This window comes from Lissotriton vulgaris, chromosome 6, assembly GCF_964263255.1.
Source record: "Lissotriton vulgaris chromosome 6, aLisVul1.2, whole genome shotgun sequence".
Taxonomy (NCBI): Eukaryota; Metazoa; Chordata; class Amphibia; order Caudata; family Salamandridae; genus Lissotriton; species Lissotriton vulgaris.
In genome coordinates this window covers 87,920,322-87,936,529 of record NC_141694.1, presented here as the reverse complement: position 1 = coordinate 87,936,529, position 16,208 = coordinate 87,920,322, and the positions used below count along the sequence as shown (strand labels likewise).

At 44.8% G+C, this 16,208-nt stretch overlaps 1 protein-coding gene across 3 annotated transcripts in view; it reads right to left on the bottom strand.

The window, feature by feature from the left end:
* The window catches only part of TJAP1 (tight junction associated protein 1), a 470,521-nt gene that overhangs the window by 104,554 nt on the left and 349,759 nt on the right, over nucleotides 1-16,208 (bottom strand). For all 3 annotated transcript variants that reach the window (XM_086926000.1, XM_086926002.1, XM_086926001.1), the window contains 2 exons: nucleotides 14,688-14,849; nucleotides 6,427-6,493 (listed from right to left, as the gene is read on the bottom strand). In XM_086926000.1, the coding sequence (XP_086782126.1) occupies nucleotides 6,427-6,493; nucleotides 14,688-14,849 (229 nt within the window). The remainder of the gene's footprint in view (nucleotides 1-6,426; nucleotides 6,494-14,687; nucleotides 14,850-16,208) is intronic.

Here is a 16,208-nt window from a genome sequence, read left to right as displayed (position 1 = left end):
AGTCTGGCATGGGGGACAATGAATATGCAGGAGGCCATCATGCCTATGAGTTGCATGAAGATTTGAGCTGGCAAAGAGTGGTTTGGTAGGGATTTGCGAAGGAGTGTCTACATACTGGCTATCCTTGCTGAGTTTGGATACGCCTTTGCCACCGACGTATATATGGTGGCTCCCAGGTACTGCTGTATGTGGGATGGTTGCAGATGTGATTTTGTGTAGTTGATTGAGAATCCTAGTCTGTGTAACAGCTGGATTGTTTGAGATGTGTGTGCTGCACATTGGTGGTACGACTTTGCTTGTAAAAGCCAATCGTCCAGATAAGGGTACACATGGACGTGCTGCCTCCTGAGATGTGCTGCTACGGTCGCTAAGTATTTTGTAATCACTCTTGGAGCCGTGGTAACCCCGAAGGGCAAAACCTTGAATTGGTAGTGTTGACCTTCTATTGTGAACCTGAGGAATTTTCTGTGGGCTGGATGGATGGGTATGTGGAAATACGCATCTTTGAGGTCCAGTGTTGCTAGGAAATCCCCCTGTTGTAGCAACAGGAGCACTTGTATGTATTGATTTAGGGGTCTGAGGTCCAATATTGGTCTGAGAGAGCCATCCTTCTTGGGAATAAGGAAATATAGGAAGTATACCCCTGTCCCTTGCTGTTGGAAAAAGGGTCTTGCTCTATGGCCCCCTTTTCTAGCATTCAGTTCACCTCTTGTTGTAACAGGGTGATGTGTTCTTTGGACATTGGACAATGTCTGGGCGGTATGTTTGGTGGTGTAGAAGTCAGTTCTAGGCAGTAGCCAGACTGGATAATTTCTCTCACCCACCTGTCTGTGGTAATTGTGTTCCAGACGGGTAGGAACTGTTGGAGTCTGCCTGCGACCGGTGTTAAGTGGTCTGGAGGTAGTGTAATAGAGTCACTGTTTTGAGGCAGTGGAGGCTCTGGTGTTATTGCCTCCACGTCCTCTTCCCTTGGTGTTGTCACCTCTGTAGCCTCCTCCGGTGGTGTTTTTAGCAAAGGAACTTTGTGTGTTACCTTTGTATGAGGCCGTTGTTTGTGAAGAATGTCCTCGTGTATTTGCCCTGTATGAGGAGCGACAAAAGGAGCCCCTTTGTTGCTAAAATTGCAAAGCCCCCATTGATTTTGCTGTCTCTGTATCCTTTTTCATTTTATCCAAAATGGTGTCGACAGCAGGGCCAAATAAAAAGTCCTGATTAACAGGCTGGTTAAGGATAGTGGACTGTACCTCATTTTTAAAACCAGAAATACGCAGTCATGCATGTCTGCGGAGTAGAACGCTAGTGTTGATTGACCTAGCTGCAGTGTCTGCTCCGTCAAGCGAGCAGTTAATGGAGGCGTTCGTTATGAATTTCCCCTCCTGTATGAGATCTTGGGCTTGTGCTTGGAAAGGCTCAGGTAGGTGTTGCATTAGGGCCTTTAGCTGGTTGTAATGCGCCCTGTCGTAACGAGCCAGTAGGGCTTGTGTATTAGCGATCCTCCACGAGTTGGAGGCTTGTGCTGCTACTCTTTTCCCTGATGCCTCTAGTATTTTTGATTCTTTGTCTGGGAGAGGTGCCTCCCCGGTGGTTTTGGAGTTGGCTCGTTTACGTGCGTTGGCCACTACCAGTGAATCAAGTGGTAACTGCCCTTTGATGTAAGTAGGGTCTGTAGGGACCGCCCTATACTTTTTCTCTATTCTGGGGTCGATGACCCGTGCCCTGGCTGTATCCTTAAATATGTCAGGTGCATGTTTCAGGACTCCTTTTAACATGGGAAGTGTTTTGACACTTTTTTCTGATGTGGGGAAGGTGTCAAACAAGAAGTCTTCCTCTACGGGGTCGTTATGCATATCCACGTTGTGGAACTGTGCAGCTCTGTCTATGAGCTGATTGAAAACCACGGTGTCATCAGTAGGTGACGGCTTAGTAGGGTAAGAGGGCATATCAGGGATGGGATGGGTTTTGTAAGGGTCAGTTGGCTCTTCCCATGGTTCCTGTGGTTCAGTGTCCTGTGGGGAGTCATATTGAGGCTGTGGCTCATCCATTGTGTTACCCTTGTCGTCCCCGTGATAAAAGAGAGAGTAAGGAATATAAGGATTGAAAGGAGTAGTAGGCATGATTGGTTGAAAAGGAATGAAGGGTCTAGAAGGAGAAGTTCCAAAGCCCTTTTTCTTTAGTGGAATAGGGGGCTGAGGTTCAAAGTCCAAAGGCCTCTTTTTCCTATGCAGGATGGTAACTTTACCAGTCTCTGGGTTGATAAAAATGTTTGCTTGGTCGTCAGAGGGATTTGGGTGGAAGAGTTCTTCCTCAACAGTCCTGGGTTGATTATTAGGCTTTGGCTTGTCGACGACCTTAGGTTTAGGAGCCGACTTTTTCGGCTCTGGGCCTTTTTTCGGGTCGACTGTCTTTCGGGTCGACGCGTTTTTTGTGCTCCGTAGGCTTCTTTGGAGAAGTGTTGTCTCCCGAGTCGATGTTTTTGTTGGGATCGACTGGAGATTTTTTGTTTTTTCGGCTGAGTGTGCATTCCGGAGTCGATTGTCTTTTTTGGATCGACTGGTGTCTTCGGATCCGGTGTTTACGGTCCGAGAGGACGTTCTGGCTTGGGCGTGGACTTAGGTATGGCGCCTTTTGTCAGGTCGACGTTTTTCGGTGCCAAAGGCTTGTTTGGGTCGGCGACCTTCTTTGGCTCGGCGCCCTTGGGTTGTGTGGCCTTGTTCGAATCGACAACCGCTTTTGGGTCGACAAGTTTGGGCTGCACGGCCGTCTTGGGGTCGACAGTCTTTTTCGGTCAACGTTCTTTGGCTGTACGGCCGCTTTCGGATCGACGCCCTTCGGGTCGGCGAACTTCTTTGGCTCTGGAACCTTCTTTGGGACGATGCTACTGGGCCCTGGGGTTTCCGAAGGTTTCGGAGGTTAGCCGGATGGCGGGGCAATCAAAACTTTTTTATGATCTCGGCTAAGGCCTTTTGGCGATGCCTTGACCGGAGCCGTTGTTATCGGGGTAGATGGTGTCGGGGCAGGGTACTCACGATTTGCCCCAGTGGGATCTCGTCATCGGAGTCAGAGTAGTTCTCTACGGTGACGATCTCTAGGTCCGAGTCTGGTGCCTCTTGTAGTTCTTGGTCGTCATCGAAGATGTGGTCCGGGTCTGTTGCCTGTCGTTGCATTTCTTGCCTGGCTGCAAGTCGGTTCCGAATTGTTTTCTTGGATCGAAACTGTGCACAGGCTGGACAGCTTTCCTCTTTATGGTCTGGAGAAAGGCACTTGTTGCATACTGAGTGCTTATCAGTATGTGGGAACTTGGCGTGGCATTGCGGGCACCTTTTAAACGGGCTTCTTTCCATCGACTATCATCTCACGTGGCGTCAAAAAGGCCCAACGGCCCGCGTCGACGACCGCTTGGAGATTAAAGGCTGGATAGAGTAGAGAGGTACTGATCGATAACAATACCGTTGAATCAAAGGCCTTTTGGCCTTTAGAAAAGTTTTGTTTTTTATTCTAAAGTTGGAGTATAGGAGTTTCCATCCGAACCCAATGGCGGAAAAAAACAATCTGAGGATGGAGAGGATGCCCATGCGCACTGTAGTCCAGGGGAGGAGTCACCTATCTTGTGATACTTCGAAGACTCTTCCAAGACAACAAGTGCAATCATCCGGACCCAACACTAGGCGGCAATCTATGCACAAGATATGAATTCAGCAGCCCACATGCCTCAAACCAGATATTATGTTAAATCCGTTGGTACTTCACATTGTTCTTAAGTTTTGGAAGAATTGGGAGATACTATTAAAATTCATTTTCTATCCAATTTTATATACCTCACTTCTTCACATATTTCACTATTGCACTGCAAATCAATTACCCATCTAGACACTATTTTTGGTATCCTCCATCTACACACATATTTATCAATGGTTAAGCATCAGTCACAAGAACACCTAGTGGCTTATAGCATATTCTCCCGGGTATAAGGAGAATCCATATGATGATAAAGGGCGGTACCGAGTGAACTGATGGGAATTTTTTCCACACTCTAGAGATATTGTGTTAAGCCTTCAACACATATCAGCACACTTTGTATTATAATCACCATTTGGTCATTTATAAATTGTGTCTCGGACGGTTCACATAGTTGAGTTCATTTTCTTGACCCTTCGACACTTTTTGTTATTAGTACGTATTTTTGGGGCACGTGTCTATTTGTTGGTCATTAATCCTGCCCTTGGACCCTATTCAAACTGTTGTTTTTTGTAGCAGGAAATTACACAACACACAAAAATAATAAGACCACTCTTTATTTTGTAGCAATGGAAGGGGCCTATGCCCAAATTCAAATGAGGGCTGAAAACGTTCATGGGGAAATCATTTATCTGGTTTGATGTGTAGATCTCAAAATTACATTTCAGAAATAGTCTGAAGGACACCCAGGTATTCAATGAAAACCATATACAGTACTGGGGCTCAATGAGTAAGGTTCATTGACTCAGACCACTTAAATTCTGAGCATGCAACTCTCACAAGAATAAACCTGGATACTGCATTTGCCTCTCTAAGTACTACTAAGTACTAAGAGCAAATGTCCCCTCGGGTCAGTGGGGAGGGCAGTTTCCCTACAATCCTAAAAGCAAACAGTTGACTCGCACTGTAGACCAAAGCCTGAAATGGTGGGCACAATAAGAACAACGACGTCCGCAACAGGAACAAAGTGACAATAAATGTATTGTTAAAGACAATAATTTCTTAGAACAAACTTATGAAAGATCCCTTCTTAGGAACAATCCGATAAAAGTGACCTGACTGAAGACGAGGGAGTGGGAGAATTTTTTTTTTACGATCATGAGAAAAAAACCACCCCACAGTCAAAGAGAAGAGGTCTGCACTTTACAACATGGGAGATCAGGAGGCGGCATTGGGAAGCTCATGAGTTTTCTCATGAAGGAAAAAAAAAATGTTTGTCTGTAATAGTTGTTTTGAAGCAATTTTAGATTCATATGTGGTGCATAATGTAGCCGACACAAAGCAAGGCACTTCGCATAAAAATATTTTTTAAATTAAGATTCCAACGAGGGACTACTTTGCAAAGAACATGTTTCACCACGAGGCAGTTTCTGCGACAACCAGTCTCTGGCTGGTACCTGGGAATTCTTTTTTTAACGTGAGATGCACATGTTGGTAAAAGAAAAAGTAATGTGCTATGCAAATACCACAAAGCAGATTAGATTTTGCTACAAAAACTTAATTTGTCTACATTTTCATTCAATTTCACATGAAAAAGTGACACCGTTTTGTACACCCGTGGTCTGGAACTCCATGTCACCTAACACCAGAAGAGCATCTCTCCACGTCTCCACTTACTACGAAGGGATAATGCTTGTGCCAAGTTATACATTTCCGCATAATCTTCTCTAAAGCTATTCCAAGCACTCTTACAAATAAGTTGATAGCTTTTTGTTTATACATTGGTTATTTCCCTGCGTTTCAAAGTTTTTCACACAGATTTTGTTTCACCTATGCATATATTTGATGATGCTCTGTTCATCTATTTTTTAATCATAGATCTCCGTACTGTATGCAGCCATCACGCCTGTAGCCAGATCCAGTGTAGAACGCGCTGTCACTCACTGGGTCTGGTCTGCACTTTATAAAATACGTGTGTGAGGAACCACATTTGGGTATGGACGTGATGTATGCTCCCTTCTGGGGCTGCAAGTGAAGTAGCAATGCAAACTGATAAAGTTCTCGTTAGGCTGAGGTTAGTGATTCCACTCAGCAGTCGCTCTCCCTCCCTCCCAAAACTTTTTGAGCAGCAACTACTGTGAAACTTGGTAAGATTGAATTTAGATATGGATTATTCGGGTATCCCATCCCAGTAATTAATAAGGGACCAATGATCCTGAACTGATCGATAAGGCTAGATCTATAGCTAGGGAACAATCCACTGATTCAGACAGGATGTTTTGGGCCACACCCGCTACTCAAAAGCAGGAATTCGGCCTACTGTACTCCTGCAAGCAAGGTACCACAGTAGGATGGTGCTGGGGGGTCATAAAACCAACCAGACAGGATAGTTCCCCTTTGAGGCCAATGACGTGAAGAGGCTACAAAATTAACCCTGCATTTGAAGATCCTACTCCCAAAGCAGCAGGATTCCCCACCAAGCAGGGAACATCTACTGTGTTAGAGAACCGCCCCCCGTAGTTACTCGCATTCAGTTTCCCTTTCTTCTTAAGGAGCCACATGCCACCCTCAGAAACAGCATCAGTTATTTAGACAACAGAGAAAGGCAGTAATTTCGAAAATATGAGACCATTTATAGAACAATCATAAAAAGAATACAAGGCTAACTGGTGTACACGCTCCAGCAATAGAAAGATAAATGCACTGCGGTTGCTGAATGGACACAAAGATCATGGTGGTAGGCCTAGTTACCAGTGCGTGCAGTTTCTCCTCCAGGTCTTGGTTGGACCTCTGGGACGCCGTGTAGCTGTTCTGTAACCTACAAAAAGTGGGTTGGGGGAGAAGAGATGCTAATTATCCAATGATGAAAAAAAAGTACGCTTACACTTCTTGCTACATCAAGTTATACTCATTCGATATATGACACGTTGTTCAACAGTATAGAACAGAGTCACTCATCTTGGAGCACCACTGGCCTAAGTAACCTGAACATTAGGACCTGATAAAGAGTTTATTGTGATTTCCTATTCTCCTTTAAAGAATCGGAAATGACAGGAGGGTGTGGCGCAGCAGCCAGAGCGGTTGACTCTGGCTGCTGCGCCATGGAGCCAACAATTCTATCGCCGGCAGCAGCTCAGCTCAGAACCATGTGACTCTGGGCAATAGCTCACGTAATCTACCTTACTCACCACTGACTTCTGGCCCATTCCTACAGTCGCCCCATTGGTCCCTACTGAGACGGTGCGAAACCTGGGAGTCATGTTCGACAGTAAACTGTCCCTTGAAATTCATGTGACTAAAACAGCTGAGAGTTTTTTCCTGATTAGAGTACTTCGGAAGATCCTCCCGATGTTTTCAAAACAGGCCAGAGTATTAATAGTAAGAAGTACTATCATGAGTAGGTTGGATTATTGTAACGCCTTGCTGATGGAGTATCCAAGATATTTGATTGAGAGACTCCAGAGAATACGGACAATGGTGGCTAACCTGGCACTAATGAGTCAACAACGTTCTTCCGCTTTTCAGGCACTCTCAAAGTTGCAAAGGATACAATTTAAGTCGCTCTGCATAGTGTTTAAAGCTCTGCATGGTGCTGGACCTAAACCATTGCTGGACAAATTTGCATGGTATGCCCCCGCCCGAAATCTACGATCCTCCTCTGAAAAATTGGTGAAGGTGCCCAGAATCAGAAGAACTAAATCTGGAGGCAGGGCCTTCAGTACCGCAGCTTCGCAACTCTGGAACAAACTCCCAATTGAGATCAGATAGGTGGATGATCTCTTGCAGTTCTGAAAAAGGATAAAGACATGGCTTTATCTCAGAGTCTGTCCACCACCACTCTCCTAATCTCTTTCTTCTGCTAATCGTGCTCCATCGTCATCTGCGATAAGCTGGACACACGTATCACAGCGCCAGGGTACCCCATAGGGTGATAGCACGCTCTATAAGTGTTGATAATAATAATTATCTACCTGAGGGTGCCTTGAAACCTTAAGGGGTGATATGTTCGCGCTTTACAAATATGGATTATTATTGCATCAAATTATTTTCATCAAGTGGCAACAGCGTCAAGGGTTTGCTGAATTCCATCTCTGCTTATTTGAAGGCCTGGGGGATTCTACAGAACAATGTTAGGCAATTGCCTGGTGTACAAGAAGGAGGCCTTTGGACTGCCTCTAGAACCAATAAATATGTCCCCTTTTCCAGAAAAGAGAGGACAAGCGGGCCGTTTGACTTGGGTGTCAACATCTTTGCAACTGTCCGGGTCGAAGAAAGATAAAAGTAAGTGTTTTGCCTCTTGCTTGGTGAATCTAGACAAAAAGATGTTGGTGTCAAAAGGCAGCATTTAACCATAAAAAATGGAATAAGATGGGTATTTGCTAATATAGACTGCTGCTAAGCACCAGAAGCCACTGTAGACTAGAAAAACACAACATACATTTGGACACCCCAGCAATTAGAAAAATGCATTTATACAGTGCTTAAAATTTAAATTCTGCCACATAAAAATGCTGAAAATTTCCAAAATAAGGGATGTAATGTATCTACCTGCAAAGAATGACTATGCCTTACCAGGCTACAATCTCAAACTCCTGAACGTCACGTTTGTTCACCTCGTTGAGCCGCTCTCCAAGCCAAGGTCTAATAAAAGAACTCAGCAGTACTAAGGACAACTTCAGGCTCCTAACACGCCTGCCTGATTTGTGCTGCCTGACTAACACCTTGTATGGCAAATTAAGCCACTAAGGCCCATATGTATGAAGCTATTTAACATTTCTTTCGGGCCAATAATAGATCTTAAATCGCCTTACCTTATTTACAAAAGGTAGAAACGGAGTTGCAGATTGCGATTTCTACCCAGCAGAAATCGTATTTTGCAATTCCTAAAAAAGGGAATCGCAAATAGGGATTTCCTGTTCGCAATTTCCTAACCACATGTACATAGCTGTTCCTAAATGTGAAATAGGCATTTAGGAAATGCTATTACCATTAAATCCAAACCAATGTCAAATAAGAGCAATTTAAAAAAGGCACCCAAAATGCATTTTTGCAGTGCCACAGAGTGTGCACTTATCCCGAGGGCATTCAAGTGCTTTACACGAGCACCATTTTTTACCCTTAGATTTAAGGGGGGTCTTAGGCACATACGTACAAATGGTTTCACAGTTCCAAATGAAATTACAAATTTGGAAACGTCAAACCATTCATAAATATTGCCCTTAGGCCCATAGGTACGAATGGTTTAGCATTTCCAAATGTGTGTTTCCTAAAAGCGATTGGCCCCATATTAGGAAATCACAAATTTCGTACATTCCAATTTGCATTTCATAAATAGCTATTTCTTAGGATTGGCTATTTAGGAAATGTAAAATGGAAATTTCGTACATATGGGACTAAGAAAATAGGAAAAGAAACTAATACATTTTGATATCTGTTCTGTGTGCATTTTAACTATCTCAGGCCCACATTATGAGTGTCCCATCTAATATAAAATGTCCCTTTGAGGTCGCTTAGGAGCCCCCTTATCGTGCATTTGATAATTTGCTCAATGAGGCCTTAGCCCATGTAAGTCATTACTCATTTGCAGTTATGTTCATCATCATGCAACAATGTGTGTTACATTTAATGTAATGTACATTCAGAAAGTATACTTCTGGTTCATATATTTGTGTATTCGTTTAAAGGATTGATTCTATGTGAAAAGAATTGTGGCTTTGGAATGTAATATGAATAGATCAGTGAATTATCACAGTATTCTTCCCACTCAAACAATCAGACATCACAAATGGTACTTTTATCTAAATAAACCATCTGGATGGCACAGACTGGACACTACCAACCCTTTCGGTGACATAGCGGGACTTAGATTCATTCCAGAACAAGCAGAGTGCAGAACAGTTGTTGGTGAACCTGCTCCCAGGCCATTGCCTCACAACATCCCTCTCAAACAGGCATCATCCAGCCTTGCCTTCGGACAGCCTGCTGCAGTCTGGAAAACAGATTAAGTTCAGATCTGCAGGCGCGATGACAATATCTAAATACTGAACCCTTGTCGAATGGAAAACCTTTGCTACTTGAAGCATGTGCAATGTTGCCTACTTTGATAATTTTTACATTCTGTGTATTTGTTCCTTCTTCAATTGTTTTAATATCTATGATAAAACACTTGCATGTGTTCTACAAGAAAACAGACTAAAAAAAAGCCTTACAATGTTTATTTCGGTTGAGCACACACGAGGGGAAAGGTTGCCAGAACACACACAGGCATGACAGTCTATGGTAGGTTCTGTTAAGAACCCATCATGCATTTTCTCTGGGTACCTAGAGAGAGGCATGTGGTTCATAACTTCTTTGCGGTTAAGTTGGTACATAACTGTACTTGCACAGGGGCCAGTGGATATTCAAATAGGTCGTGATCATAGGGTGTGTCTCTGATACAGTAATGTTTGGAATTAAATGTTTGTTTTTCACACAGATTTTGGCTGCGGAGCACAAACTCCAAGATAAGTGCAGTAATCGGCGTGGAAACACTGATCCATGCACAGATGTCCCGTATAATATGTGATCCCCATTATTTTCTCGCTTCTTCGATTAGGGATCCCCAGCAACAGTACTACCAGGAGCAGGGAATAATGGGGATGTGGACGTGCCACCATGAGTACCACTCGCAGCAGCGTGTGTGCTGTCACTTGCCTTCCTTGCCGTTTCGCCAGTTCTGGGTGCAGTTATCTACTGGATTATGACTTTGTTCCTCGAAGACCTGGAGTAGAGGGAAGCCACTGAGGGAGGCCGGGACTGCGAGGACCAGCATTCCCTTAACGACCAACAGCTGGTAGCTCTTCCCGAGCTAGCCCCGCCTTCACTTGCCAGTACTTTACTGCTCGCGGCCCCCGCTCCGCGGGAGCCTCTTGCAGCAGCGTGTGTGCTGTCACTTGCCTTCCTTGCCGTTTCGCCAGTTCTGGGTGCAGTTATCTCCTGGATTGTGACTTTGTTCCTCGAAGACCTGGAGTAGAGGGAAGCCACTGCGGGAGGCCGGGACTGCGAGGACCAGCATTCCCTTAACCACCAACAACTGGTGCCTCTTCCGGTGCTAGCCCCGCCTTCACTCGCCTTATATTTAAACACGCCCTGGTGGCGCAACACGGACGCGCGTGGGTCGGCGCCGGGCGAAGCCCGGGCCAAGGGCGGGCCCGTTTAAGCCCGTTAAAGAGCGGGTAAGACCGGACCGGGCCCACTCTCTTTCGCTCGCTAAAAGGTGATGTTCTGTGAACATTACCAGTTCATTGTTTGCTTGGCGGCGCTTTGTTTTGTTTAAACTTTAAATTGTAAACAACAGCTGAACTGAGGCCGCATATTGAATCTGTAAGCAGACATGACTACTCGCGGCAGCAGGAGTAAAACCGCAGCTGGGGGGGTAAATTAACAGGTATCCTGGATGACTTTATAATTCGGACAAATTCAGTTATCGACCAAGGCATCCACCTAATGGAACGCAGGGTCTCTCAAGACCTAGCGGTCGCGAAAAGATTATCCATGGAACACCTAGCGTCAGCTTGTACACCCATACCTGAACCTGCAAAGGAAACTGACCCGTTACTGGTCCATGTGGATGTGCACTGTATGCCGACGGGGGGGGGGGGGTGGAATCAGTCAACTTCCACCTCCATATTAGACTCGCTGATAAGTTCAGACCTAGAAAAAACTCTGCAGCTTATTCCGGATAGCTTACAGGCCGTAAGGAGCTTTAGCTCATCTAGGGAGAAAAGGGAGGGTGCTAAACCCAAAAAGAAAGCTACCAAGACGTTTACTACAGGGACAAAAAATCCTAAGACAGCGAAATCTAAGGATGCTTGTGTTTTATCCAAAAATCAGAGGGTGGGAAAAGAGCAGGAGAAAAAGAAAAATGACCTGTTACCCACAGAAGCTGTAAATGTTGCCCTGGACTTATCGGACGTCGAGGTCCCGCCTACTAATAACATAGAACATCAGGAGGACGACTCTGATGGCCAATTTCTAGAAAAAATGGTGAAATTGTTTAAAACCTCTTGATACCACTAGAAACTAGACTAGTGCACATTGAAAACCAGCTTAAGGTATTGCATAACCTCACTAAGAATCCACCACATTCAGGGGTAAAATCGATAGCGAATGGTCAACCTATAAAATTTGGCCAATCAAGCTTAAAAACTAAACAACCTCCACCACCCGCACAAAAGGTAATTAATAATCCCGCAATTCCAACAGAGAAAAAAACAGCCGTCAAACTCCCTGGCCAGATCCAGCAAACCGGGAGTGAGGTGATTCCATCAAATACCCCGGTCGATCCCCCATAACAATGGGAAAGGGTGGCTACAAAGGGCAGACCTGCTGTAAACCTCCCCCCAGAAGTGAGCCCTTATGTAGTCGTCATGACAGGAGTTCCTGAACTGGAGGAATTTGCAGAGGAGCCAAATTGGTCCTTAAAAAATAAAGTTGCCTATTGGCTTAATATTAACCGTCCCTTTCCCCCGCATCTGTCCAGTAAGATTATAATGGTACGTAGGGTACCATGGGTAGGGCATGACAGGAAGACAATAAAAGGTGACTGTTGTGGTCAACTTTGGGGATCAGCGCACTGTCGACTACATCTGCTCATGGAGAACACAAATGAGCAGTGCAGGGATAGAAACTAGACGCCTATCATATTTGTATCAACCTAGGAGTCACCAAGGTCCTGAGTTCGGGGGGAACTGGGGAAATGGAGGTTTTCAGGAATGGGGAAGTTACCCAATTAGGAACCAACTATACCTGGGAAACTGGGGGGGAATTCCTACTGCCAATAGATACAGCTGCCTTGAGATGGTGGACTGACTAGCTAGGTCACCCAAGAAACCAGAAGAGAGCAAGAGTAGGGTAACCTAACTGACTTGCATGGAGGATTGTTTTTATCTGCTGTGAATTCATGAACTGTTTTTATCTGCTGTGAACTTATAAACTGCTTTTTATTGTTTCTATCTATTGTAATGTGCTTTTATGATTTTAAACACAAATCTAATAAAGCTATCTTTGACTTTGAGTACCACCTCTTTTATGCAGAAACTTTAGTGGTGAGAAAATAAGCAAAGGATGCAGCTGGACTGATCACCTAATCTTGGATGATCAGAGGAACTTGAGAACCTAGAAATCTGATCTTGTCTCTTGTGTGGTCTTCTCTACCTTCCAATGCCAGTCATTCAGGTAAAAAAAAGTCAAGTTCCCCACAAAGAGGGACGAGTGATCGCCCCATCCACACACCACCTTGAGCACCAAAGGAGCAGACAGGGTGTTTATTTATTTATTTAAAGGCTTGTATAGCGCTGGCATTCGACTCCCGAAGGAGTATCTCCGCACTTAGTTCGCCTCTGGCTACAGAACAATGCTCTAAAGATATCACAGAGATTTAGGGTGCCTGGAACAAGAATGTCTTCAATAACTTTCTAAAATTTAGAAGGTTGTTACATTTTCTCAGATTGAGAGGTAATTTATTCCACAGACTAGGTCCCGGGAATGATAGTGCTCGACCTCCCATTCGTGCTTTTTTGAATGGTGGAATCTGCAGCAAGAACTGATTACTGGAGCGAAGAGTGCGACCTGGTTTGTACGGAAGAAACTTTTCGGCCAGGTATAGAGGACCTAAACCATGGATGCTTTTATAGATGGTACAGCAAGTTTAAAAGGATGGATCCCATACTGAAAATACCTGCTTTCCGCAATGAACCAGATTTCTCCAAGGCTCTGGTGGAAACATATTATGAACATGTGTGTTGCTTTTCTACCGATCAGATGCATTTTCAGGATATTAGCACCATCAAGGTTTTTAGAAAAAAACCTAACAATTGTTCCATCTTCTTCTTACCTTTGGTTTTGCGGTGGCGCCAGTGTGAAGGAATTCTCTCAAATAACTTTTTTTGTTTGTTTATAAGCTGCAAGCCCCACTATTCTGCAGTCAGATTTTCCCATTTCAAGAAATCTATTTTGCATTAGGACAACCATGGCTTTCAAATGCTGAAAGGGGTTAGTTAGATAAGGGATGTCCCTTTGACCACTGATGCAACAGGACCCAAAGCATGAGCTGCATTTGTATTATTGTTTGTTTCTCTGCCCCTGAAAGGCTTGACACACACTGGAAGTCTTACAAGAGAGGGACCCCGACCATCTGAGCCATCTGAGCGGAAGGACGCCGTTCCCCAACACGGTTGAGCAGTAAAATAAATAGCTTAGGCATGTCAACATCAGACTTTTTTGTTTGTGTTCTAACAAATTTATAAATCCACATTACCAAATATCGTTTCCCACCTATGGTTTTAAAAATCTTCTTTCCATAGAGACTAAGGCATATTTTATTAACCTGAGCAGATCTGTTGAACTATACTGTGGATTTGCGTTTTGGAAGGCATGCAAGGAAGGAAGAAGAGGCAACCCTCTCACAACTGGGTCAGGACTATTAGAATTATTTCTTAAACAGACATGAGCCATAGATGCTGCCGCTTGCCCCGAAGATGACGTCGGCTACTTGCAAGATGCGGAACTCTGGGTTTATTCCCAAAGCCATTTGTCAGACTCCAAAAATGCCTCTGGCTCGACCTCAAGGTCCTGAGAGGGAGGTCTTCTCTTGCTCTTCTTGGAGAAATGTCTATATTTGAAGGATCTAGCTTTGTTCAATGGTCAGAAGTTATTACTTTTTTTTGTCCAAACCGACTCAAATAGAGTCCTGGTCCCATAAAAAACAAGCAGCACAGTGACTTCCAACTTTCGGTACCTCTTGGAACTCAAGGAATAAACTTTGGATAGGCCATCCATTATCTCTCTCTTGAGCACAGGTGGCCATAGAGGTCCCTCAGCACTAAATCACAATCTTGCACCTACTACATATCTTAAAACCAGAACATGTTTCATTCCGAGAGGATCGAAGTTATATATAAAAAAATTAAAAAACACAGTAAAAAACCTAATTGGAATCATGTCTGTCTGTCTGCCATTGAGGTGCACTGTACCTGCGAAACTTGTCCTTGAACTTTTCCAACTCCTCCTGGTTGCGGCTGAGTTCCATTTCAAGGTAATGGCGCCCACTGTCCACCTCTCGCTCCAAAGTTTCCATCTTGCTGGTAGTGTATGCCAGTCGCCGGCGCAGTTCCTCATTTTGATGCTGCAAGAGCCTTTAACCACAAGGATAAAAAGAGGCAGACTAATCAGAAAGGAGAACTATTGAAATTTTCTGCAAGGCAAATCTCCAAACATTTGCTTAAGACCATACAATAAATGAAACGAAGCACTACATTAACATTGCTTAGATAGTGGCTCGAGGAGCATGCATCATACAAATAGTGGGGGCAAAACACACACTAAAACAAACACTCATTACTACTGAACTGAAGTTAGTAACCCTCGCGAAGCAGGAAGATGCCAACACTGCAACAGCGGCTCAAGTAGCAGAGGCCAAAACACAGTACTCCACAGCCATGGCAGACTTACGCAAATATAACTTTAGGGCCTACGCCGCTCGGATGCACAAAAACAGGGATAAAACAGGTACACACCTAGCATGGCTTGCAAAACAAGGCCCAGACATACAACTCATCACTGAGGTAATAGATCTCTCGGGTAACCTAGCGCGCTTCCAAATGGCCATTTTAAATGCCTTCCAGCGATATTATGCCACGGTTTATCGTGCACCAACACACCTCGGACAGGAGGCGATCAGCCACTTTCTAGACCCGCTGCCAGCCCCACACATCTCTACACTAGACGCCAAAATTACACTGACGTATATCACACACGCAATTCGTGCGTTAGCACGGAACAAGGCACATGGACTGGACGGGTAGCCTGTGGAGTACTACAGCACCTTCTCCACGCTGCTGGTCCCACGTCTCGCAGAGATGCTAGCAACGTCATTTGAAAAGAGGGAGCTGGCAAGGTCGCTTCGCGAGTCAGTCATAGTGACATTCCTCAAGCCACACCGGGATTCACTACAATTATACTCTACCGCCCCTTCACACTTCTAGCAGCCGATTGTAAAATATTGGGGAAAATCCTGGCAGACAGATATGAACACATTATGCGATCCCTAGTCCACCCGGAGCAGTGCGGGTTTGTTCCCAGCAGAAATGCATCCCTAAACATACAGCGTTTGTTCCACGTTCAGGATCAGGTAGGAGATGCACACCCTCACGCGGCTTGTCAGATTCTGGACTTGGAGAAGGCTTTTCATACTCTCACATGGCCATACCTTTTCGCTGTCCTGCAACAGACAGGAAGGAATAGGCCCAACTCTCCTAAAATACACACAGCTTCTCTACACCAAACTCACATCGCGGATCAGATTAGGCAGATACATTTCGTCCCCCTTCAAGGTGGAGAGAGGTACGAGACAGGGCTGCCCACTATCGCCCCTGATCTTTGCCCTGGCAGTGAAACCTCTGGCGATACGGCTTCGCCAGGAGGGGATCACATGGGGCATCCCCATAGCGGATACTGTCCACTGCGTATCCCTCCACGCGGACGACATCCTCCTG